We start from the raw sequence: 26,220 nt of genomic DNA on the forward strand, positions 1-26,220 counted from the left end.
AAATCTTTAAATATAGTAATAATAATAATAAAATAATGATGATACAAGAAGAGAATGATGATAACATAGTTATAAGTGAATTTAATGCACAAGTACTAATTTCTTTGAGGTTAAATAAATGTTATACAATAATACTAGAGATCTAGAACTCTAAATTCTTGGTTTCTTGCATTAATTAATGTTATATGATATAATTATCAAATTCTTTTTTTTTTTTTAGATTTATTTTCTTGGATCTTTGGAGATAAATTTTAAATATGTAAGCTTATTTCATATTTTATTTTTTCACTTCTAAACATAAGTCAAATGAGACTCATATGAGACCACTCACTCGTAACTAGAAATGATAAAATACAATAAAGAATGAAATTATATGTAACATTTTTTAAATTATTAACGAATGCTTTAAGAGCATCTCCAACGGTAATAGGCATTTTACCTATTTAAACATTACTATAAAGTATATATTTTATTTTGCCTATCAACTATTTCATGATTTTATTCCAACCATGCTCTTTATTTTAGCTATTCATCTAAATACTATTAATTTTATCAAATGCCACATCAGCAACAAAGATGGAGGGAAATGATCCTAATAATTAAATACATTTTGCCTAGCCTTGAAGGCTAGCTACATGTAGCTAGTGAATGTGAGTTGAGATGCCTAATCATATGCCTAGTGCATTGGAGTTGAAAAAAATGAGTTATACTAGGCATTTTGACTAACAAGCATGATATACCTAATGGGTTGGAGATGCTCTAAGAACCAAAATTTCATCATATAATTATGTTGCATCTTCTTGTAATTATTGATTTTATTTACATGGGTATAGGATGTATATCAGTTTATTGTCAATCTATAGAAAATATGTTGCCGTTATATGTTGGTCAGAACTTTAATGGACACATTTAAATGATGGAAAGAAATCTTTTAGAATCATTTCCATTTACTCTACTCAAAGATCTTTACTGTCATTTTTAAGAAATAATTTATGCATATGATTATTAAGCTAAATAATGATGTCATTTATTTATTCAAAAGCAATACTGGAAGGCAATATAATGTTTATAAGTTATATATTAGATATATATACATATATTAAGGGAAAGTTTTTAAACAAAAATAATTGTTATAGGAAATATTATGATCTCCTTCACATTTCATGCATATAGAAGATTCTGTATGTCTTCAAGATGTGATAAGGATTTACTCTCTCCTTGGGATATTATTGCACATCCCCAAATTTCATTTCCTGTTTTTCCTTGAAAATACAGAAAACATATGGCCTTTCATTGATAATAACCACACAAGCTCAATGAAGCTCGGCTCATTGATAGCAGTGAGGCCTGTTTGTTTCTTCATCCTTCTGGTAATTTCTATAACTGAATGATTACTTGTACTATATTTGATTTTCTCAATCATGTAGCGGGATCATAGTTCTAAAAAATAGCCGGTGAGTACATATCGTACAAGCCTATACGTATTGGAAAATTAAGGTGGCGATACGGATACGAACCAATATTGCGGTGTGACTGAAAATTGCCACCGAACCATCTAGTTCCCGTTACCTAATGGATTGTAACCATTTTTCATAGGCTGATACTCATGTAAAAATAGTTAAGAAATTTTATGGCCGCAATATCCGATACTGATACTCTACCATCAATATCGTTACATTACGCGATATTGGAATTCAGAGCCATGATTGGGATTGCTTGGTTTATGTAAGTGCCAAATAAGATGTAGGAAAGCCAAAATGATTTGGATTCTTATGACTACTTATTTAAAATATTCAAGATTTTAGGGTTTTGTTTCTTTCTTTTTCACTCATATCACTGACACAAAATAGAGCATAACATTCAAAAAGAAATATAGTTGGAATATAGGGGTGTTCGTCTTGTTTGGCTAGCTAAAAATAAAAAATAAAAAAAATACTGAGCTTTTCTTAAATATTTTATGCAATTTTCTTGAATAGTGGTTATGATTTCTTGTTTCTTTTCTTTTGTTTTTTCATTACAGAAAAGAACTACTGTATTTAATTGCATCATGCAGGCTTTCTTAGTGTTATTGCTTCCCAATCTGGTGATCCCATATTGGATTATTAAGGTTAAAAGAGTTGAGCAAGAACTGAGGTCGAATTCCCGCAATGTCATCCATGAAGTGCTATCAGAAATTGAAAAAACTGCATACTTGTTATCTCCAGTGAATTCATCGGCAACAAATTTAGCAAGAATTTTGAGTTCATCATTGGATGGAGTGAACCTTTCATTCTCTACCATTGAAACTCATGTCTGTATACCAAAAAAACCCTTGTACTAAAATGTAAATGAAAAAAAGAAAAGAAAAGAAGCTAATGTTAATTGTTTGATGCAGGTGGCCCCAGTACTGTTCCAAGCATTATCAACAATTCCACACTCGTCACATATTTCGTATATCGGAGCGGATGGTTTGCTATTCTCATACTACACCAATGGCTATCAAACATTCGCAGTGTATGCTAATTCTTCATTGTTTGTCAATGTGAGTGCCCCAATAGCCAAACAGTACACTCAGCCGGTGAATTGCAGCACTGGAATGCTATATGGAGAAGCTGTTCCTGTTAGGTCACATCCTTCATTTACAGTTAATGGAAGCTGGTTGCAAAAGGCCGTGGTTAGTACAAATAGGCATGTTTCATTAGGAACTGGGTGGGAAAACGATCAAGATCTTCTGTTTTTCAATACAGCTGTTATGGATGATAGAAGAGGAGCTCTCTCTCTAGGGTTTCCAGTGAAATCATTGACTGGCTTTTTCTCTGGGATAGACTTTCATGGTGGGAACTTGTATTTTGCTACAAAAGATGGGACAGTACTGGCTAATCAAGGGATTCCTAATACTCGTGTTGTTCTTGTTGGGGATTCGGTTTCATTTGAATCGTTGAATCCGAATGGAACTCAAATAGGTCTTGTTGGTAATGTTTCATGCAAAACTGATGATGATCATGGCACATTGAGAGCATCCTTGAACATTTGGGAAACCAAGTATAAGGTTTACTGTTCACCATTTGACATCGTCGGAGTAAAATCGGTAATTATTTTTTATTCTGTTATATAAAACACGTAATTCACATGGTTGAATTTTTGTCATACAATTTCTATTTCTAAAAAAATTCACATCACCAATATAATCTCTTTAAATATTATCTTTGCCTAGTAGTTACTATTAAGTAACAAAAAGTAAAATCAACATATAAAAAACCCTACATTCATAATGTAAGCACAATATTGTTGTACTTTGTGTTTAGTTGTATTTTCCTTTTCTTTCTTTTTTGTGTTTTTGAAATAAAATAATGAAAAGTTTAAAACTACTCGTTGTTCTCATATTATTTTCATTTTTTCAAAAATAAATTTTAAAAATTCAAAAAAAATCAAAATTCTGAAAGTAGTTTCCAAAAACAATTCACCAAATAAGAATAAATAAAACTAAATACAACCAAACGGATTCAATAGCACACGTCATAAATCACTTATTGTGCACACATGTTCTTGTTCAGACATGGCTCATTAATCCGTCATTACATGTAAGTAGCTTCATATATTGATCCATCAATTTGATTACATGTAAGTGAGCATATAATTATGTTTGGAAATTGTAATTGTGTTGCAGGTATATGTATTGGCCTTGCCACAAGAGGGACTGGAGAGCCTTGATAAACATATCACGTTTGCATTGATAATTCTAATAGTGGTGGTTGGTGCTATGGTTGTCTCCATTGTGGTTTTTGTGTTCTTACTTCTGAGAGGAGCAAGAAGAGAGATGTACTTATGTGCAACACTCATAAAACAAATGGAAGCAACTCAACAAGCAGAAAGGAAGAGTTTGAACAAGATCTTAGCATTTGCAAGTGCAAGCCATGATGTCCGTGCTTTGCTCGCAGGCATTACCGGTTTGATAGATATGTGCCATGATGACGTTACGCCTGAATCAGAGTTGGAGAAAAATTTGATGCAAATGGAGGATTGTACAAAAGATCTTTTGGGTAAATTTCTCAACTAATTTTTCTATCTTCATAAGATTCTAGTCAAGAGGTACATATATCATAACTGCAGCGGACTAAAAATCTGTGTACAATTCAAAAAATTTCTAGTGTGGTTCACATTCATTTAGTTGTGAGTCCATTATACAAAAGTTGAATACGGATCGCACATTATTTTTCTAAATAAACTTCTCCATATGAGTTGTGGGTCCTAGCTTTATTTACAAAATAAGCTTCTATGGAAACTTTTAGAGTAAATTATGCTCTTTTTTTTCCTTGAACTTTCTCCTTAATGTCACTTCTGTTTCTCATCTTCTAATTGTAACAATCAAGTTTTCAAACTTCCACCCATCCTTGATTGAAAGTTGAAACATGAGGAACCAAAGTGAAATTTGAATGAGAATTAGAGGGTGAAAAGTATAATTTGCCATACGAAAATTTTCCTCTAATACCCCAAAAATGTGCTCATGTGACCCTCATGTAAAAACTTTCCTTTCGAAATCTTAACAATAAGTGACTGCAAAACCAAATTGAAGCACAAATTAAACTTGAAGATTTGATTGTTGTGTGCAAAAAGATGAAAGACCAAAGTGAAATTTTAGTAAAAGTTTGAAGGTGAATTTTTTTTTAATTTTCAACTTCTATATATATATATATATACAGGTATTTTGAATTCAATTCTTGATACAAGTAAAATTGAAGCGGGGAAAATGCAACTTGAAGAAAAAGAAATTGACTTGGCTCAACTGCTGGAAGATGTAGTTGATCTGTATCATCCTCTTGGCATGAAAAAAGGTGTAGATTTGGTTTTGGATCCTTGTGATAGCTCTGTCTCCAAATTTTCAAAGGTTAAATGTGATCAGACCAAACTCAAACAGATACTCTGCAACTTACTGAGCAATGCTGTCAAATTTACATCTGAGGGACATGTGGTAGTTCGGGCTTGGGCTAAAAAAGCCCATTTTGATACCACCATGTTTTCTTCTAGCTCGAACAAGTCCTTGCATTGTCTTTCATGTTTGTTTTTCAAGGATGATGAATCATACAATGGCCTGGAATCTATGAACACCATCCAAGAAAATTCAAACAGTGTGGAATTTGTTTTCGAGGTGGACGATACAGGACCAGGAATTCCAAAAGAGAAACATAATTCTGTTTTTGAAAACTATGTTCAAGTCAAAGGGACAGCTCTTGCACCAGAAGGCACTGGCTTGGGGCTTGGAATTGTTCAATCTCTGGTATGTTGTAAATTTGTAGTAGTAGTTCACTGCTTGATTTCCATACTAAGATGTATTGATTTGCTTTCAGCTAATAAGTTACAACTGCTCTAAATTAAATGACTGATGTAGTCCTAAATTTTCTTCCTTTTTCTTTCTTTTCGCCTTGTAGGTTAATTGATTTCCAATATTTTAGCTTCTCAATTACTTGTTATTCCATTCCAGGTCCGTCTAATGGGTGGTGAAATCAGTATTGCAGACAAGGAAATTGGCGAAAAGGGGACCTGCTTCAGGTTTAATATATTCCTTACTATGTATGAGACGACAGATTCGAGCGCTAATGCAAGAGAAGATGATGTTGAGTCACAGGGCGGTTACATATCTTGTGATTCATCTCAACATTCAAGGCCACTAAGCACCCGCACCACCAGCCCTAAACCGGAGGGATCACATGTTGTACTCTTTATCGAAAGCGAAACGCGACAGAGAATTTCACAGAAAGTCATGGAAAGCCTAGGGATAAAAGTGTCTGCTGTGAGAGATTGTGAGCAACTTTCACATACCCTAAAGAAGCTAAAACAGAAGCTAAACCTCTCCCACTACAGTTCTTCGGGCAGATCAGATTTGAGTTCGGGCAGTCTCAGCAGACCCGTGTCACGTGATTCCAGTACGAGAGCCAAGGAAGTCCCATTAAGTGCATTAGATGGGACAGACAACATACCACATTTTCAGAAAAGGACAAATCTGAAAGGTGTGTTAAATTTCATACTAATTGTGATCGATACAAGGGCCAGTCCATTTCGAGAACTAAGCAGGGCAGTGGCAGAGTTCAAAAGAGACCTTCAACATACTTGTTGTAGAATTGTTTGGATCGATAAACCAGGTGCACATAGCATCCATTCAAAAGGACTCGACTTGGATAAGCTCCCTCCTACTGATTTGATCATATCTAAGCCTTTCCATGGTTCTCGATTGAATCATGTGATCGGACTTCTACCAGAGTTTGGGGGTACTTTGCCCGATATTTCACCCAGAAAAAGGAGACGAGACGCTCTTCAACTTGAAAAAATTCCTTCAGGATTGCGCTTTTCAACAAGTGAGGATCATATGATTTCAAAATCGAAGAGCGGTGAGAGGCCCTCTAGTAGCAAGGAAGTTTTGGGTTCAGGTGACAAGCTCGCAGTCAAACCAGTTGGAGAAATAAAGGAACATGGTGGGACAAGCAGTGAGAAGCCTTTGAGTGGGAAGAAAGTATTGGTTGCAGAGGACAATGCAGTGTTACTTAAGCTGGCTGCTACTATTATTTCAAAGCTTGGTGCAGATGTTGAAACATGTAGAAATGGTGAAGAAGCTTTTGAACTAGTCTGCAAAGGTCTAAGCAATCGAAGGAAAGATGGAGGTTCTGCATTTCTTCCTTACGACTATATTTTGATGGACTGCGAGGTAAAAGAATCTTCCTACCATTTCTTTATGCACACCCTCTTGCTTGTGTTATGTTGCATTTTTATCAACTACTCTATCAACTGCATTAGCGGTAAAGTTGTTCCAGTGTGACTTAGGCATCATAGGTTTAAAACACCAAAGCCACATCTCAATATACAGAGATAAAGCTATGTATATCTAATATTTTCTACCAATTGAATCATATTATAATCATAACTACAATAAAATAAATAAAGGAAATAAGAAAATCTTATAAAATCATGAACTATGTTTAGTTTAAGATTACATTTGTTTATCCAATTTTTTTGTCCTTGTGATGAAATTAGTACTCCTATTTTGATTATAACAGATGCCGATATTGGATGGGTTCACAGCAACAAGACGAATACGGGAGGAGGAGCAGCAATATTATGGTGTTCACATACCCATCATAGCACTCACTGCTCATACATCTGGGGAGGAAGCAGATAGGATGATGCAAGCCGGAATGGACTTTCATCTACCCAAGCCACTGAAAAGAGAACTGTTAATGGAAGCTATTTCACAAATCAATAGTAATAGTAACCAAAACATGTGAAGCATTTCTTGTATTTGCCTTTTACCTTGATCAGTTCTTAGGTGTATTAGATGTGGACTTTTTTAAGCAAAATTATGCAAACATGTCAAGTCGCAGGGCTAATTAATGGGTCAAATAATTTGAAGAAAATGAGTTCTTTTGTTGTATGAGATTTTTGCAAGTTTCTGGTACCGTTGTCCCATGATGATGTAATTGAGTTGAGGTTGAAATCAAAATTCAAAAGAAGTGGAACGTAATATGATAAAACATATATGAAATATTTCTTATATTTGTCTTACTTTGAACAATGTGTACTTTTTTTATATGTTATGATAAAAAATATTTTTTAGGAAGATTTTATTTACACACTGTCATTTTTCTCAATTTATATTATTTTTTTTAAAAAAATTATTTTTTGTACAAATAGAAACTCTTTAGATTATAAATTTGATTTTAAAAATATCTAGCCTTCGTTTGGGATGTGTGTTGATTTTTTAACTTTTTGACTATTTTAGCCTAAAGTTAAAAAGTTTCGTTTGGGAAAAGTTTTTTAGCTTTTTGTGACTTTTGTAAGAGAAAAAATGAAATGATTATGTGTTGGACATGATATTTTGTTTTATTAATTTTTTAGTATATTTTATCTTTTTATAATTATTTTGGTTCAGATTTTTTTATGTCAAATGAGATCTTACTGCTTAAAAAATCTTAAATGTAGAGATATTAGAAAGATAATTTGTAATCAATGTCACTATGCTTTTTTGATCAAGAACCGCACTAACATATGAAATCTATGATCAAAATTATTGAAAGTAGAAAGTGATGACAAAAGTAAAATCTAAATAAAAGTAGGATAATGATTGCACAATTTGCCCTTTCTAAACTTTCATAGCCAATAGTATGAAGTCTAATAAATCTTCTTTTCACAAACTTCCACATTACCAAGATTGTACTAATAGAGTAACTCGAATACGAATATTTCGATGTAATAGAATTAATTTTTTCCACTTCCTTCAACGGTTGAATTGCTTTGGCTGGCTGATGAAAAGTTGAAAACTCAAAAATAGAACAATTAAAAATCAGGTAATGATACTAAAATTTTGAACATAGGTCAAAATACAAAATACAAAATACAATTTAACCATGTTGACTTTTGACTAAAATAGTAAAAGAAAAATCAAAAAATCTTTCACATCTTTCTTTATTTTTTTTTACATATCTTCTTGGTGAAAAAAATAAAAATAATAATTAAAATAGGCAATTTTCAAATGAGATGTAAAGCAAAAGAAAGCAACAGGTACAAGAAAACTTATTTTCCAAGGTACCAATTGAACGTCATCATTGACAACATTAAAGCAGAAACATGCAAATATATTGTAAATATTCCTAAACATGAGAGAAGCAAGAGCCAATAAATTACATGCAAAGGACCGAAAAGCAAACTACCATTTTCCAGACCGCCAAAGAAAAAAAAAAGAAAAAACTGACATTTTCCAACTTTTGACTCTATTTGGAAGAGCTTTGGAATTGTAATTTTAGCTCTTAGTTTGCACATAGTGTTTAATTGTGACTTTCAAAAATTAATTTCACTCACTTTTGAAAACTCACCGAACGTCCTACCAGGCGTCCAGCCAGTTAAACGGAACACTGCATAATTTTTATTTTTATTTTCAATTGACACATGTTAATTTTTATATATTCAACAAAAAATATTTTTCAAATTTTTTAAAACTTATTATGAGTTTAAAATAAAAGTTTGAATTGCATATTTTGTTATGAATTATAAATTTTTGTATCAAATATCATGTCACATCAAAAAATTTCCACTTAATTCAAAACTTTTTTCAAAACTCACTCACCAAACAAATTTTTCACGCTCAAATCATAATTCTAAAACTCACAACCTCAAAATATTACTCTATTATCAAATCATATTTAAAAAACTCTACCAAATATAGATTGATTTCCCCATACATCTTTCTCGCACAAGTTGAAAGAATGTTTCGACAAAATTAGATCAGTGAATCAGAAAATTAGAAAAAGTAAACATTATATCTGTAATAAACCTTAATACAACCTGGATAATTTCCTACTAAACCATTCTGATAGGCGCGCCAACTTTGCTGTGAACTGTGAATCAAATACAAAATATTCTCGCGCATTTTTCATCATCATTGTGATGTCATGTTGCACTGCTTCCAAGCTTCGATAGTATTTATTCTTTAACCTCGATTCAATTACTTCAGGAGACAATGGTGCCGGGAACCTGCAGAAATCCCATACAAACAAATAAGTAAACTTCCTTATATGTTTTACCCATCAATCAATAATATTCAAATTCAGACCCTACGACTATTTCAGCCTTCAGATTACCCTGATGCGTTTGATGTATAATTAGTTAAAATATCTCACAAGTACCTATAGCAAATAAACTTACTAACTGAATATCTCACAAGTACTTATAGCAAATAAACTTACTAACTGAATATCTCACAAGTACTTATAGCAAATAAACTTACTCCACTATGCATTGATGCTGTACCAACTTAATTGTCATTTTAACTATAGAGATCTTTTTGTAGTAGTCTAGCAGGTTGCAATCACAATTTATTAGCAAGAAGTCAACCAGAGAAATAATATGCACTACAAATTACTAGAGGAATTTATCAGAACAGCACATTAGCATAATGCATGACACCCACTATGCAACGAGTAAAGCTAGATTAGTTCAAAACTCCACTAGAACAAATAAAAATGTGATACCAGAAGGGAAAAGAAAACAATATAACAAGGCCTCACAAAAGGATTACCTGTTTATGAAATCCGACTTCCGAGCAACTTGGTTCAGTCTTAGGATTCCATAACCATCCTGCAACATTCACAAAATATTCATGAAAAAGAATTTGAGACAAACTACATCAATCCCTTTGTTCTTCCTTCCTCAATCACAACAACTAAAGTTTCACATTAAATATAATAGCAACTCAAAGCAAAAGAGAAAATAGAATGTCAAAGAGAGTAACCTGGTTTTTGATTGCTGACTGCTGCAAGTGATTGAAGGAAGAAAGCAGCTTATCTCTACTTTCATCATCAATATGGGGGTGCCCCCACGGAATATCAGGATCATGTAGTTCCCAAGGACTATGTAGATGAGAATTTGTGGGATCACCCTTGTACTGGATTTCATATCTTTCCCATGGACTGCCAGGGAACTCATTAGATTTGTCCTTTGAAGAAAGAATCCGACCTTCCCACCAACTACCACCTTGCTCACTCTCATCCCTCCACCACACCAGGCACTTGTCCCTACAGGTCCAATTTCTCCTAACAGCGGCATCATACCGCGCTCTCTCAACCACAAAATCCGGAAAATTATTCAGTTCTGGAAGAGTGAATTTAAATGATTTACCAAACACACTAGAAGAACAATCAATAAACTCGAGTGTGATTTTACAACAGCTGTCTCCAGAAGGAACTGTGGAATAATCAAGTAAATTGACTGAACACAATTCCACAGCTCTAATGTTATTCTTAAAAAATAACCAAGGACCTGTTTCTGACAAGCAACTCGTTCCTAAATACTCTTGATGGCCCTGAAAAATCACACAATGCCATTCAAAAATCATTTACAAGAGCAACTCAAGAAACTTAAAATCAAAAGATACATGAAGGTTTAATATCTCTAGTCAAGACAAATCAGAAGTTTACCTGTCTCAAGTATAAAACTTCATCACCTAGTTGAGGGATGTAACGGTAACCTTCCTCCTGATGTGACAGCGTTAACCAATTAGGGCCATTAGATGTTCTTAGATGGTAATGAGACTTCCTTCCACCAGAAGAACTTTGGTCATTATCATAATAAACGCTTCCCTTGTTTCTACTAGACCTGGATCTAATCGAAATTTTTGAACTTGTCATCATATCTTCCGAAAGGTTCTGATCGTAAAACTTGGAGAACTTTTCTGCACTTTTTGAAGTCCCCACTGATTTAAGGCCCTGCCGCACCTTAAAGTTGTGGTTCACAGCATCTGTCTCCCGAGAAGTTGCTGTCAACCCCATGGATCTAGTTCTGCGCGTTGCATCAGTTGCAGCTTCAGGGAAATTAAATCCCAAATCAAGATTACGACCAGTGGCCTTTGCAGCATTCTCTCCTAGATCAACACTGTAATCTTCTGGATTGCTTCTAGACCAATTTGACTTTACTGCTCTGTAACCAGCATCATCCAACTTTCTGTTAGAATCAGAATGCAACCTCCGCATTGAACTTGATAGATCACAGCCTTCATCCTCTTCTGGTACTCCTGGGACATCCACTGGGGTAATGAACTTTGGTTGGGAAGGGCTTTCAGGATCCCTGAAAATCTTCCTTGATTTAAACCTTAACTTTGTTGGCTTGGGTGGAGGGTTCTCCTTCAAATCGTTGAAGTGGTTTGTAACAACTACCGAGTCATAATGTCCGCATACATCAGGTCCAGAACAATCTTTGTGTTCCTTTCTGAGATTTCTATCATCCAGGGGTGAAAAATCACATAATGAAGATTTATGCACATCTTCAGTAGAAAGTTTTTTATTTTTTGAACCATCCATGTTCTCTAATGGACTAGTTTCAAACCATTCATCATCCCTGTAAGCCCCACTCAACAACTTGTCTTCATAATCGAAACTTGCACTAAACCCAATCGATGCATCTGTTGGCATGAGATCTTCTGATTTCATTTGCTTGGATGTTCGTACTTTAACCTCCCCCCATTTGATTTTGTTCTCCTTGTAATCTACAGATGCCTCCAGGTGACCCTCAGCCTTTTTAGGTTCTCTCTCTCTCAAATCAGTTCTTTTGTGGTCTTCAGGAAGCTCTGCATTGGTAGCATTTGCATTTGCATTTGCATTTGCAGAAGATGACCCCAGATTCTCTGAGATCAAATTGACCCTGCCTTCTTTTGCAGTTTCTTGAGTAGGTGAAGAAGACGAAGGTGCTAAATCAACCAAATTGTCAATCTGGGGTCTAGTGTTTACTAAAGTTATAGACTTCTTAGAATCACGAAGTGAAAGCTTCACCACCAATCTCCTTGTGTTTTTACTATTAATCTGAGATTCAAGCGGTTCAGGAGGCTTGACTACATCCTCAGACTCATATAAGGACACTTGTTCAGTTTTTGGATCTTTCAGTTGCACATTCTGTAAGCTATAATTGGGTTCATTGCTCTGCATGTTTGAATCCTGCAGCATAGTCTCGCTTTCTGATGAATCATCTTCTGAGCCACCTTCATCTTCATCTGTAGAAGCTCCTGTTGTAATCTGAGAGAAGAGATTCAGAGCATTGCGTGCAGCAACTCGCTGAGGTCTCGATGAATTCACCTTAGAAGACTTCCTCCTAGAAGTTTTCCTGCCACTTTTTTGCTTCTTAACTCTTTTAGTCCTAGACGAAGTGCCATCATGCTCATCCAAATTCCTCCTCTTGACACACCTCCCAGAAGAAGTCATCAACTTGACCTGAAAAACAATGACATTCAATGTAAGCCAATGCAAATAAGAATGAACTGATATTAGTGAGGACAACACTTACTCCTGCCTTGTGTTTTCTCCTCTTCGATCTGCGGAGACCATCTTTATGACCCTGTTCAACCATATTGTCTTCTGCACTGCACTCTAGATCACTAGAAGATCTGGAATTTAAAGTTCCCTGCTCACCTTCACTGGAATATTCGTCAGTAACATTATACTCTGAATCAGTGTCATCATTGATGACTTCATTCTCTGGTTCCCAGTACATGGCATCTAGAAACTCCGGTAGTGGCTCAATCACTCTGTCCAAGTCTGCTAGGGGTAAAATTTCATGACCCAAACCAATATCTGTGCCAATAGCAAATTTTATGGAAGATGGACGCCATTCAATACCCAGTGCACCCAGCCGACGTTGCTGATACATACTCTGATAAGGTTCTGGATACGGTATCATACCTGGTATTTCTCATTAAATGGAGATGATTATTTGTGTTAGAAAAGTATTTTAAAAGAAAAAACCTTCAAATAAATGGATCCATTGACATACTTGAATCACAGAGTGGATCTTGAATATTCCTTCTGTATGGAGAAAGCTGCGTCTCCTGCATCAGGTGCAACATATTTACCATGCTAAAATAAAAGCAATGGAAGATCTTTGACCAAAAATCAGTAACCTACTGATGTATAAGCAGTGATTGCGACTAATCTTAATGCATGGTGATCTAAATCTTTTCAAAATTGCTAGAGTCATAAGCTTGCATGAATTAACAATTCTTGAAACAAGTAATTAAAATTGATTAGAATGTATTCAAAACTCTCTCTTGTTGCATACATAAATGGACCACAGCTACAGGAGACAAACCCCACCATGCACAATGATGTGACGAATAATTAGTCAGCTCACCTGATCAAGAATATTTCCAAGAGTGTCCTGGATAAGGGGGCGATAATCCCCTAGGAAGAACTGTTGAAAGAACACAAAGAAACAACCATCATACGCAGGAGTGAAAAAACTGATGAACTCGTAAAACAACTGCTGTATTTAATTAGAAGTTCTTATACCTGATCATATTTGGCATCCTTCTGGGACTCGCCTTGGCCAGTGTTCAGCAAATAAATTTGTCCAGCTTCATCTGAAAGTACAATTGACGTCCCATCCCTATGTTACAAAGAAAAGGTATGTCTCATTAAGGACAAAGCTAGAACTTAAGCATTGTGAGAGATGCGCCTGCATAAATGTAGCAGAAGCATAAGGATTCAAAATGCATGAAAACATAGGACCCTATTTTTTGTTAATGTAGAGACCCCCACTTCAAAACATAGCTTACTGCAAAGCATTTTACCCCTCGTAAGGAGAGTCACAAGCATATATAGAAAATAAAAATAGTAGTAGCAGTTGTAGTAGTAGTAGTAGTAGTAATAATAATAATAATAATATAGGAGGGAAATTTACACCTTATCCTATTATCGTGGACTACTTTACTGACAGTTGTCTATTGCATGGAAACCTTTGCCTATTTCTCACCACAAGCAGGTGCCTTTGTGATGCTCTTTGCCCACTTTTTGCTAAATCAAAGATTGATTTAATGCGTCACATAAGGTGAACACCCTAGTTTGAGTGCATCTGTAGGAGAAACTAGTATTTTACTAATCATTATGGATTTGCATAGGCAATCAGATTAAGCCTTAGTTTTTGCAGTAGTCATAGAAAATTAACTAAACACATTTTGGATGAGATAATGCATATCATATTTGGTAATATATTGTTTCAGTTGATGAAACAAAAGTAGGGATAGATGCTAGATATTAAAAGTTTGGAGAGAAGCTTTAGAATCAAGAGAGTTAAAGTAAGACTAGAATTTGAATATGTGGAATGTAACATTAGTAGATCCACAAATAAAGATGAGAGGGTAATTAGGGTTGAAGATTGATGAATACCAAAGGGTGACCGATTTCAATACCTAGGCTTGAAGATAATGAAATCAACAGAATTAAAACAGGATAGGCCAGATGGAGGAATACTTCCAGTTTATTGTGTGATCGACTTGTATCCATGAAATTGAAAATAACATATTAAAAATGACTATACTACCAGCATGTTTTATGGTCAAAATGCTGTACAACTAAGAAATAACATGTCCATAAAATGAGTGTGGCCAAGGTATGAATGTTGAGATGGGTTGTGATAAAATAAGAATGGACAGAATTAGAATGAACGCAATTGTGAGATGATAGAAGCAGCAGTTAAAGGATATAAATAAGGGAAAAACAACTCACATTTTAGAACCAAAGAAAAATATTATGAAACAAATATATCATGTCTGCAAATGTCATTCTTTGTAGATGAATGATAAATCATGTTAAATACTTTTTCTTATAAAGAATGATAGGAAACCCAAAAAAAATTGAAATACTAGGTTCTACTAAATGACTTACGGAGAGAACTTTCCATCAACCAACTTAAAGCGTCCGATTTCATATATCCGGATAGGCGTGCCTTCCCATATCTTGCAACATAGTACACAAACTACTCAACAACTAGGAGCAAATTTTAGGTGGTATAACAACATATATATTTTTTTTGATAAATGGTATGACATATATTAAAGAAGCAGTAACTCACATCCCAAACTATGGTTTTCCCATCATATCCAGCACTCATGGCAATCCGGGGGTTGAAAGGATGAACATCCAAAACATAAGTCTGCCAAGGGTTGAGGTTGAAACAGTAAGAAAACATAGAAAAATCAAAATTGAAGTTTTACTTCAAATGACAAAAAAATGGATGGAGCAGATAGTGTTGATCAAATAACCAAGCATGTCAAGAACAATAAAGTATCAAAAGCAATCACAAGTACACAACATTCTACAAGAAATGAACTTCGTCAAGGGCAACCAAATTTGAGCATCAAGATTTTCAATAGACAATGAATCAAAAAACAATATCTACCCTAATCAACTTCTGAAAAAAATTGAAAGATCGTTTAACACATACTATTCTCACAAAAACTACCTGAACAGGATTTGTTTAACCCACAGAAGGAAAAGCCCTTCCCTTTTAGGCCACTTGGCCAAGGAGGAATTTGAGTCCTTGATGCCATGGTCATAACCATATGCTCTCAGCCAGTGCTCTACAAGCTCAGCCCAGTTATCTTTCCTTTCCCAGGCCATTTCAGATAAAATTAAATGAAAATACATCTCTAAGAAACAAATTCCAAATTAATCGGAGTCTAGAAAATAACATTCAATCTAACTAGCAGGCTAAACTAAAGAGCCCGATGGTAGAAAATAACATTCAATTCTAACTTTAAGTAAAGAATTTAAAAAAAGATACTTTCAACCACAATATCATTCAAAAAGTTAGACACCACTTACAGATCCACTGTGACCAGTCAAGGAATGTACCAAGCTACCATCACTAGCATTCCAAACACATATTCTGCAATCTGCATTTAAAAAGGCACTAACAAACAATTCATAAGGGAGAAACAACAGAAGATTTTGCCCTTTGACAAAATCCATAATACAAGGTTAAAAACTGCAGAGAGTAATTGGAAAACAACCTCCAGGTAACCATCATCTACACTAGCAGAGAGCCATGTGCTATCTATGCATATCAAATTAGATATTTGAATAATAGTGATCCATATTATGAGAAGCAGCAATGGTTTCACATACCATGAAAAACATGTTTTGAAATAGACAGGAAGCATGAATAAATAAGCATTATTCAAGCACATAGACTATCAAACTGAAATCATTGCTAAGAAAAATAAAAAATAAAAAATTGAAACTTGTTAAGAAAATAAGTCATGGACAAAAAATTAGCAAGTCAAAAACTATGTCATGAAAAGCGATAAAGACGGAGAAGCCCTAAAAAGTTTTATAGCTTCCAAAATCTGGGAGGGTTATTAAGGATCAAACCATTGACAAACTTATGGTTTAAATTTTTTATAGTAAAAAGAAAATTAATGTGTACACACCTATGCCAAAGGTTAGGTGTGTACCCAATTTTACCCCTCCCAAACACACATTAATGTATACTAATTGGGCATTGTTTAGTTTTAAAAAAACAAAATTACATGCTTCTCTCTTTTTCTTTGTTGTTTAATTTTTGTGCTGATCATCATTAACGGCTATCCTGTAGTGTATCCTTTTTAGGCCACTATGGCAAAAACAAAGGGGGTACTAATCGTTTCAATTAATATTCAAGGAAGCAACATGTGACTACATAGACAACCAATTTCAGATGAGCTGAATAGTTGTACAAAATTGCCTTGTTATCCTAATTTTATTTTTATGCAATAGGGATAGGTTTAAGTTACATAGCATATTTGGTCCCATTCTTGAATCCTGACACACACATACTTCAACATAAAGAAGGATACACAATTAGAGCTATTAAAGTTCTCTCAATAGGAGAAGAATATAAGACAGGCCAAATAGATAAATATTAAGCAAAGCAACCACAAACGGCAACAAAGAGCAGGGTTGCAATTGTATTTAGCAGGTTAAAAGTTATATTATGTACATATATCAAGTAAATACTTTATTACCCATCAAATGGGGAAAAAATTATTCATAGTAAGTGGATTACCCATGATGGCAGCAAGCACAAAGCGATTATCCAAACTCCACACAATCATATTAACACCCCGAGGAGTTGGAAGAAACCTCTGACGTGGGCCTCCTCGAAGAGGCTGAGGTGGCATAGGGGGAGGAGGAACTTTGAGATGATAAGCTCGTGTCCAACGTACAGTTTTTCCCTGAAATGATTGAATGATTATGACAGAAAAGGAAACCAAAGCTATAATGATATGTTTATAAATCCATTCCATGGATATTGAACTTCACAGCAATCAGCTAGTACAGCATCTAGGAAACAAATTTTTTAACAAAAACAGAATGCGTTTCCACAAACATAATATATAGTGCCTAAAACAGTAAACACTCCAAAAAGAACTCACATGAGATTTGCGTGACCTTGGAACCCAAATAATCGCGCTGCCATCACGTGAGCATGTAACTATGTTATCGTGATTAAACCTGTGAATATTATTCAAGCAACAAGAGTTGGATATGGTTAATAAGTGAAAGAGGGTATACAGACAATTGAGCCTACCGTGCCCTTTTTTTATTCTTCTTCTTTTGGTAAGTTAAAATCAGGAAACAATATAATACACAGATTAGGAAGGAAGATGTCTACGAACCAAGAATTTTTAAATTTTTGTTTGTTATCCTCAGTGAAGGAATCAAGCGATGAAGATCTTGGAGCCACAGCACAGCCACTGCATATAAAAGGCACTGGAGATGATAAGAAATTTTGTCAGGAGACATTTGATTTATTCACCAGTACTGACTAACCAGAACTGCACGTAATTGACATCATTCTCATGGCCAGCCAATAAATCAATTTCATGGTTTGGTTGCTCCGAGTCATTTGTATTGGACTTACAAGCACCCCAAACCTGCAAGCAGCTAGTTCTTAAGAAATCAATCCAACTACATTTTCAACAATTTTTACTGGCACCCATCCCGTAGAGAGGAACAACACACGCATGGTAAGAACTACTTTAAAAATTGTGTGTTGGAGGGTACCCTTGCAAAAGTGTCAGAGCTACCAGTAACAAAGACGGTTCCATTAGCATTGTAAGCGCAACATAGTATTTGATGACCCTGCAGACCACTGCTTGAGGAGGGACCATTACTTGAGGAGGGGCCATTGTTCTTTCCTGCATTAAAACCAATATGTTCAAATAAGTCCTGTCATCCAAATGCCACTTAAACAATAAGACAAATATACAAGCAATAATCTAAGGAGGAAACACCATCTGTTGGCTTTGGCAGGTAAACACGTGGACTGCACTGGGAGTACCTAGCATCCCAGATCCGACAAGTTCCATCATCAGATGACCTACAAATGTCCAGAACAACAATGAAAAAAAGCCAAAAAAAATACCGAGTTACCAAAGCTGTCTGCACAAACTAACTTGCAGTAGAAAGTGTGAACAACATTTTTTACAAGTTGAGCCTAAGTGAAGAATAGACAAATAAAATGCTTTAGGTGAAATACAAAAATGGGAAAAAAAAAAATAAAGAAAGAAAGAAAAAGAATCATGATCAGGATTAGGCCCAGTTAGACTAAAATAAAAATCCTTCACAAGATTGACAAGATTCATCAATTGGAATGTATCTGGTGCTAAAGAAATGGATAGGACTTGAATGTAGATAGGTCCAAGCAAAGCCTGATTTGAGTCCAAATAAACCTATTCACAAGATATAATGATTTTACATTTATGCATCTACATTTTGACTAGACAACCCCCTTATTCCCTCTAGTACTTGAACCCTACACTTCAATTTTTACTGCTGGTAGGAAATAACACTTGTTAGTAGCTGATGGTAATCTTAAGAGAGAAAAAATGGCCTGATATAGTAAACTGCACAAAAAATTTTACCAACCTCCAGAAGATACCATCTTCATGTAACATAGCAAGATTATCTCCACAAATTCATGTTTACCTAAACATTTTCAAAGCTATAGTTGGAAAACTGAAGTTAACCCAAAACTTTAATGAAGATCCCCAAATGCCCGAAACGTATTCGATTCTAAAAAAAATTAACACAACACATTTGGAGGTGTGTCCAACATTTGCTGAGGAGTGTCCAATGAGTGTCAGTGTCTGGCACGTGTCCAACAAGGCCACAACACCTTAGAAGTGTTTGTGCTTGTTAGCTTATGATAAAATTTCTGGGTGCTAGGAGAAGAAAGAGCACAACTATCAAATGACATATTAAGAATAAAGCCATTAGATCAATGAGGGACTATGAGGAATAGAACATGCATTTAGAAGTATGGGATGCAACATACGATAACAGCTGGTACATAGAGCTAGGCCTGGGACTAAATGCAATGGCAGTAACAGCTCCTATATGTCCACGCAAAACTGAAATAGGAAATCCATCTGGCAAGCGCCACTGTAATACACAAGAAAAAACTATTAGGTCACCAAGGCATAAATAGTATGATGGATTTATATTTTAAGTGTAAACTGGAAAGAACCCTTACAACTCGAATGCTGTAGTCATTTGAAGCAGATGCCACCAAAGCATTGTTTGAACTTACAGCCAAGTCAGTAATGTCACCCTTTCAGTAAAATTAAGACGAGTAGACAAGTAAGACAAGGAATGAAAATGGAGTTCTATCCAAACAAACTGAATATGGCAATATATAAACTATTAATATTGTGCTCTAAAAGCCAATATGTGAGATGTGGTTGGGACAATTTCGTAAAACAGTCCTATTTAACTAATTAAAAAAGAGCAAATTTTATTAACATGTTTACTTTGTGCGTGTGCATGTTTGTTTGTTTGTTTGTTTTTTTTTTTTTTTTTTTTTTGATTGGTAAAAGTCAATTGTTAGTTGTTAGATTAGCTCCCGAGGAGAACGAACCCCCTCCCTATCCCTTGCAACCACCTAAAGTGTTGCCTGCATGCCACAAGGCCATCGGCACTGTGTGTTACTGTTTACAGGATAAGGCCATAGAATTAAAGTTGAGAAGACATTTTATTTTTATATGAGATTACTGAATATTGAAAGTTTCAAGTTATAGGATTATTAATTGGGTGTTAATAATCTAGTAAGACTAGCATGTCACTAGTGTGGAGACATGAAAACAAAGAAGTGGGTGCTTGTTAGAGAACAAGTTCACTGACCATAACTATCACATAGATGTTCATTAGTTACAGTTGTGCATGTAATTCTTAAACCTGAGAGCATCATGGTTATCTTGTATATGTGTGATTAAGCTTTAATCATATAATTTGTTTATGTTCCAAGTTCTAACCATGAAATATAAGCACTAGTTAATTGGGCTTAGTGAGATATGAATGGAGGCATTTGAATGTTCAATAAGGGATTTATCACTCTCAAGTAAAGAATCTTGTAGGATATGACTCGAGGAAGACTTTGGCAAGGGTAGGGGATAATTATGTGGATACTTTTTAGAGGCTGGACAATTGAACGGCATCGGATTCGAGTAGACCCAAAAGATCAAGCGTGGAATTAGATTTTGTGTTTGAAGTATTTATTCTAACTATCTCTATGGACGGTTAATTTGAGTTTTGTATAGATCACAAACATGCTCATTGGTATTGTATTGTAATTGAAATTTAAAATTTTAAAAATTCCATTGTGCATACAATTCTTTCTGTAAAATTGAGAAAAGCAAATAAGTAAAATAAGTAATAAAAATGGAGTTCTATATATACAAACTGAGTATGACAATATGAAGACATGTTCACATACTTCATGTCCACGGCAGCTGGCTAGGCAAAATGCAGTTTCCATTGACCAAATCTTGACCAGACGATCGTCTGATCCAGTAATCACGTATCTCCCTGACCGATCAAATATTGCTGTACAAGAAAAATTATTACAAAAGCATCCCTAATGTGTTATTTCTGTTTAAGATACAACAACATGAAAACATATAACCCACAGTGGAATCAAAAGGCATGGTGGGATAGATAGATAAACAATAATTAGCAGAAGAATAGGGAGCAGCAAACAGCAAAAATTTTAAATAATAATAACACTAAAATTGTTATCCAAAAAAATAATAAGAAGCTAATATGTTGATTTTTTTACAATTACTGCCACCAAAGAACCACCTAAGAATAACTCTACCATTTGAATGAATGGAATTCCCAAAACCACACTAGTTAAATATAGTTAAGGATAAGAAGATTACCACAATAAACAGCATCCCTATGTCCCCTTAGTCTCTTTATGTTTTGCATCTTTTGCACCATTGTTAAGGGTTTAGCAATAGTGTAACAAGCAAAGTGAAGAGATGGAGCACGATGGTGTTTTGGAAAACCACCTCCGATTTCTCTCAAACTTAGTCCACGCACCTGATCAGCCTGCATGTGAGGCCAACGCAAGTATGCAGGCACAGGATTGACTTGCTTGTTTTCTTCATTCCTGCCAGCTGCATCATATAATAACAATACTAATAAGAAAAGAGCAAACAAAGCTTATCCAAAGCTATACATTTGCATGAGATTTCCACAACTACATTATGGCCGTTATGAGCTCTATATATGTGCAAAACAGTTACTGCAGACGGAAATCCACCCATGGGACACTAGTAAACCAAGTTCATTACTCTACGCAGAACAAGGCAATCCAATGGTGAATGAATGCAACGCTATCTCTATAATCGTGAATCTTTTTTTTTATTTATAGGTAATATGTAATTATGAGCATATAATTAAAAGTATACACTCCAAAGTTTAGAGAAAATTGGACATTAAAAACATACTCCCATGTTGATAAAATCTGTGTAAGAATGAGAGATGTTATACGAGTTGCCAATCAGACTACTATCTTCCAGGTAAATCATCCACGCTTACTTTTACAACTAGTATTATTTCCCAACTGAGACTTCAATTATGCACCTTTTCCTAAAGCTTATTCTAAGTGGTGTCAAACAGAGATTTTTATTTTAATTGTTCACCATCCAGATAATACACGAAGTTTACAACAGCCGATCAAAAATATATATAAAAAGTTTACAACAGATACAGAACCAGAAGCAATCCAGGGTTCCACTTGTCCATGATTTGAAGCACACATGATCATGAAATTAATTGGCAGAACAATCCTTTTAAGAACAAAAATAAGAGTGAAGAAATATAGTTTACGAAATCACGTACAACCCACAAGTGAAAAGGGACCAGTTCCAAGCAGTGTAGGAACGTCAACTGCAGTTAGAGCACTCATTCCACCCATGCTCTCCAATGAAGGGGCTGCATTCAGTATCAGTTGTTTCAACAGCTTTACCAAGTGATCCTTTTCAATGTGCAGATACCTAAAGGAGGTGCATAAAAAAGGTCAGCAAAACCCAGTAAGAGCAAAGTGGGAAAATTGTATAGGTATAAAAGGAAATAAAGAAAGAATATATATGGAAAAAAAATAGATCACTAATATTGTTGTTGGATGGGCTCTAAAATGACATCACCAACTCTCTTGCTTGCTCAGTTTACAAGAGCTGCACCCAAGTTTTGTGCTTTGGTGGTTACTTTTACTTCTTTTCTTTTTAAAAGAAACAGCCACCTTTGAGCTTGGACTCTACCAGAAATCATTTTCCTTTTTCAACTTTCTTTCACTTCTAGTGAACCAGTTACTCTCAATCTCAGCAATTTTTAATCCCTAATTGTTATTGGATCCATCAGGAAGCATTTTCTTGCAATAGTAACATTTGATTAAAGGAAACTGATTTATCTTAGGGAAGAGTATACATTGATTCCAATAAGTTCAGGTGAAAAAAGGTAAATGTAAAAGAATTAATTAGGGAATTCATCATTGTGCTAAAACTGAGAAGAAATACCTACCATATAGAGAAACCACACTAAGATTCCAAATTTGGCATATGGTCTGTTAGGATAATATCAGTTTCCATAGTAGGCATCCAAATATAAAATTCACGAAGTAGACTATGGTTAATTCAACCACAATCCACAAAAGAGCTACCATTAATTCATGCATAAATCATAGATAAAATACATAAACAAGATCTAGAAAAGGAATGTTAAAGTTGACTTTTTTTATTTTTCGAAAGAATATGGCCTAAGAAGTTTAGCACAGACATTACAACACAGCCTCATACTTTTGGTTCTAAATACTTAATCAAGACAAGAACTAATGAGGCAAGCAAGATATTTGAAGCATATGTACCTTTCAACTAATTTATTATAACTTAAAGGAAAAGAGACACCATTGTCATTTTCATGCCCACTAAGTGCACCACTCCTTGAGTACCAAGCATGATATCTCCTAGGCAGTAGCTGATGTTCCAGAAGTTCATTCCAAAATTGTCCAAAAGTTCTCTGACATGGCCCAGCTGATAAAAAATGCATAATCAAAAAGTAAACTTCTCTATGGTCAATATCTACATCTGCAACAGCAGCGTGATCAGCAACCGTCTCCTGTTCTTCAAATTGAGCCTTTGCATGGTCCTTATTGACAAAATTCAAAGGTGCCATACTCATGGAAGGTGCATCAACGACAGACGTGCACTTTCGAAAATCCATACTTTCATGTACAACAGTACACCTGAAGCAATACACAAGCACCAGCTCAAAACCCTCGCTTCAAAAGCACAATTGATGCAAAAAAAATTCACACACACAGAGAGTTGTTACAATCTTGAGAGTTTTATTAACAACAGCTTAATCAGCAACAAACCTTTAACAAATTACAAAGTTCTTATGATTTAAGTGACAACAACTACATAAACCAACTGTATAAAACTAATCACTTGGAGCTCAGTTTGCTTGAGCCTGTGAGAGAGCTTGAATGAGTTGGCATGGCAACCTAGCCGTGCTTTACGAACCTGATAGATTGAGATTTGTGAGCCATGATACACCACCAAAAAAATCAAATTGATATAAACCTAACATGCCATTCAACTAGTTATAAGTAGTTCCCTTTATTAGTCTCATTCACCGTAAGTATCCAGGGAAAGGTTGCTTGAAGAGTAGTCATATGGTCCAAACCCATCGGAATAGGGCCAATTCTAATTGAAAAGGATCCAAATGATAAGCCAGGTCCTTATTAATATTAATTAGAGAAATTCAGAGTGTTTTGTAACTGTCTGATCAGATTCCACAGAGAGTTACATAACTAGGGTTTCCTCAAAAAGGATTGCAAAGAAGACATTAACTGTAAAAAGACTTTGCCTCCACAAGTACATGTATATTAGTTCCCCCAAATCTTAACGCATTCAATAAAGGCACTTTTGCTCAAGAATTCAATAAAATTATACTCATGTCTTTCAGATTCAGATTTCAACAACCAATATGGATGATTAATTATACAATCAGACGAGAGAGAGAGAGAATATAGGAATAATTTGATGTGAGGTTTTAACCTACAGATTGTTTATATAATAACCAAAAAAATGCAGCATAAACATCAAAATCAAGTCACTATTGTTCACTGATTACATGAAGAACGGACTTAGATCAAATCAAAGGCACGTGCACAAGCACAAGCACTAACCCTATGTTTGGTTGCCGAGAAAACTAATAGAAGAAAAACACATCTTGTGTTGTGTTGTTTTCGGTTCCCACAAGAAACGAAAAAATACTCATTTCAACTACGCCAAAACAGTGCACTGAACGCAGTCAGTGGAGGTTTTGCTTTTTCAGGTTCAAAAAATCGAAAATTTTTAAAATTGAAGATTTCATTTTCTTCTTTTTCCAGCATTTTCTCCGCACCCAAACAGAGCGCAAACTAAGCTCACATGGGTAAATTAATGAATTCCGTTTACAAATTTGCAACAAAGATCTGATCATTTTACCTTTACCAACTTCGATTCGGACATATAAAAGGGCGAGCTTTTAGAACACACTGATCCCTTGTAGAGATCTTTCAACGAAACAAGTTTCGTGAGAATCCACGATGAGGTCTGTTTGGGTTATGAGAAAAAAGTGCTGAGTTCGTTTTATTTTCTTGTTGGTTTTCTCGGAGGGTGCTATTCAATAAAATGGAAGAGAAAACCTGACATATATATTTTTCGGACAAAAATAATAGTAAAACAAATGTAGGTTGGATGGTAATTAATGACCAGATATAGCTGGGGTGGGATCTTTAAGAAAATGTTTCGTAATTCAAATTTTGTGGTTTAAATGGTCAAAACGATGTCGTTTTGGTCATTTTTATATTTTCCTGTACTCAAAACGACGTCGTTTTGGCCATTTGAGCCATTTTTAAGTCACAAAATTTGAATTACGTAATATTATCGGATCTTTAATTTCCGCACAACAGACACGAATTTTCTTAAATATGTACAAATAATAAAATTTAATATCCTAATCTACACCTTACTCACTTTCCAACAATATCCCTAACATCCTTTAAATTTTTTAATGTTAACCCTAATCTTAGGTCTCATTTAGAAATATATTATTTTAGAAAAATTTTAAATTTTTATAAAAATATATACAAAAAAATAAAGAGTGATGTAAAAACTTATAACGACTTTTTGTTAAAATGTATAGTTAACAAATGACGCTTTAATCCTAATCATAATCCTAACAGCTATTCTTTCAACAACTTTTATTATTACTGATCGTCGTTCTTGCCCTCCCTTCTATTCTCATTATCATCTGCACCTTTCTCCTTCTATCGTGGACTTCCTTTTTCTTTCTTTATTTCTTTTATTTGAAAATATCAAATTTGTTTAATAGTAATTTTTTAAGCAAATACTGTTGGTTCAATAATTAGTGCTTGTACTATAGTCCAAACTGTGAACAATAGAGTGGTTAGGGTTTAAAAATGGTAGTGTACGTGATCTATTTGGGTTAGGGCGACAATGAGACTTTGGATAAGGAAGGAGTTGAGGGGATTGCAACGTCAAATAAAATGTTAGAACTAATCGATGTCGCCAGAGAAGGGTTTAGGAAGGTTGGCAACGTTGGC

General features: G+C 34.8%; 2 protein-coding genes across 2 annotated transcripts; one reads left to right on the forward strand and one right to left on the reverse strand.

Annotated features, from left to right (window-relative positions):
• The first annotated feature begins 1,316 nt into the window (after window positions 1-1,316).
• CKI1 (Signal transduction histidine kinase) lies at window positions 1,317-7,519 on the forward strand. The gene is made up of 7 exons (XM_028235576.2): window positions 1,317-1,370; window positions 2,021-2,290; window positions 2,375-3,067; window positions 3,647-4,019; window positions 4,680-5,254; window positions 5,459-6,676; window positions 7,026-7,519. Exons 1-7 carry the CDS (start codon window positions 1,317-1,319, stop codon window positions 7,251-7,253), a joined length of 3,411 nt encoding a protein of 1,136 aa, XP_028091377.2. The 3' UTR covers window positions 7,254-7,519.
• Window positions 7,520-9,163: 1,644 nt separating this feature from the next.
• Window positions 9,164-25,342, reverse strand: LOC114291715 (uncharacterized). Its single transcript, XM_082904292.1, has 24 exons — window positions 25,100-25,342; window positions 23,473-23,850; window positions 22,452-22,606; window positions 21,485-21,724; window positions 21,040-21,149; window positions 19,801-19,878; window positions 19,603-19,709; window positions 18,560-18,645; window positions 18,330-18,463; window positions 18,096-18,199; window positions 17,942-18,019; window positions 17,699-17,777; window positions 17,329-17,497; window positions 16,107-16,177; window positions 15,355-15,435; window positions 15,168-15,238; window positions 13,794-13,890; window positions 13,636-13,695; window positions 13,279-13,333; window positions 12,793-13,187; window positions 10,938-12,719; window positions 10,253-10,822; window positions 10,040-10,098; window positions 9,164-9,495 (listed from the first exon to the last, which is right to left on the reverse strand). Exons 2-24 carry the CDS (start codon window positions 23,826-23,828, stop codon window positions 9,297-9,299), a joined length of 5,136 nt encoding a protein of 1,711 aa, XP_082760418.1. The 5' UTR covers window positions 23,829-23,850; window positions 25,100-25,342; the 3' UTR covers window positions 9,164-9,296.
• Between the last annotated feature and the right edge of the window lie 878 nt (window positions 25,343-26,220).

This window comes from Camellia sinensis, chromosome 14 (genome assembly GCF_055761805.1).
Source record: "Camellia sinensis isolate YWXY chromosome 14, ASM5576180v1, whole genome shotgun sequence".
NCBI classification, from domain to species: domain Eukaryota; kingdom Viridiplantae; phylum Streptophyta; class Magnoliopsida; order Ericales; family Theaceae; genus Camellia; species Camellia sinensis.

Coding starts and splice junctions, on each gene's coding strand:
- CKI1 (XM_028235576.2), top strand. CDS start 1,317: ATGAAGCTCGGCTCATTGATAGCAGTGAGGCCTGTTTGTTTCTTCATC. Junction 2,291..2,374: donor TCTCTACCATTGAAACTCAT/GTCTGTATACCA, acceptor TGTTTGATGCAG/GTGGCCCCAGTACTGTTCCA. Junction 3,068..3,646: donor ACATCGTCGGAGTAAAATCG/GTAATTATTTTT, acceptor ATTGTGTTGCAG/GTATATGTATTGGCCTTGCC.
- LOC114291715 (XM_082904292.1), bottom strand. CDS start 23,828: ATGGATTTTCGAAAGTGCACGTCTGTCGTTGATGCACCTTCCATGAGT. Junction 18,646..19,602: donor TCTATGTACCAGCTGTTATC/GTATGTTGCATC, acceptor GGACATTTGTAG/GTCATCTGATGATGGAACTT. Junction 10,823..10,937: donor AAGTTTTATACTTGAGACAG/GTAAACTTCTGA, acceptor GTGATTTTTCAG/GGCCATCAAGAGTATTTAGG.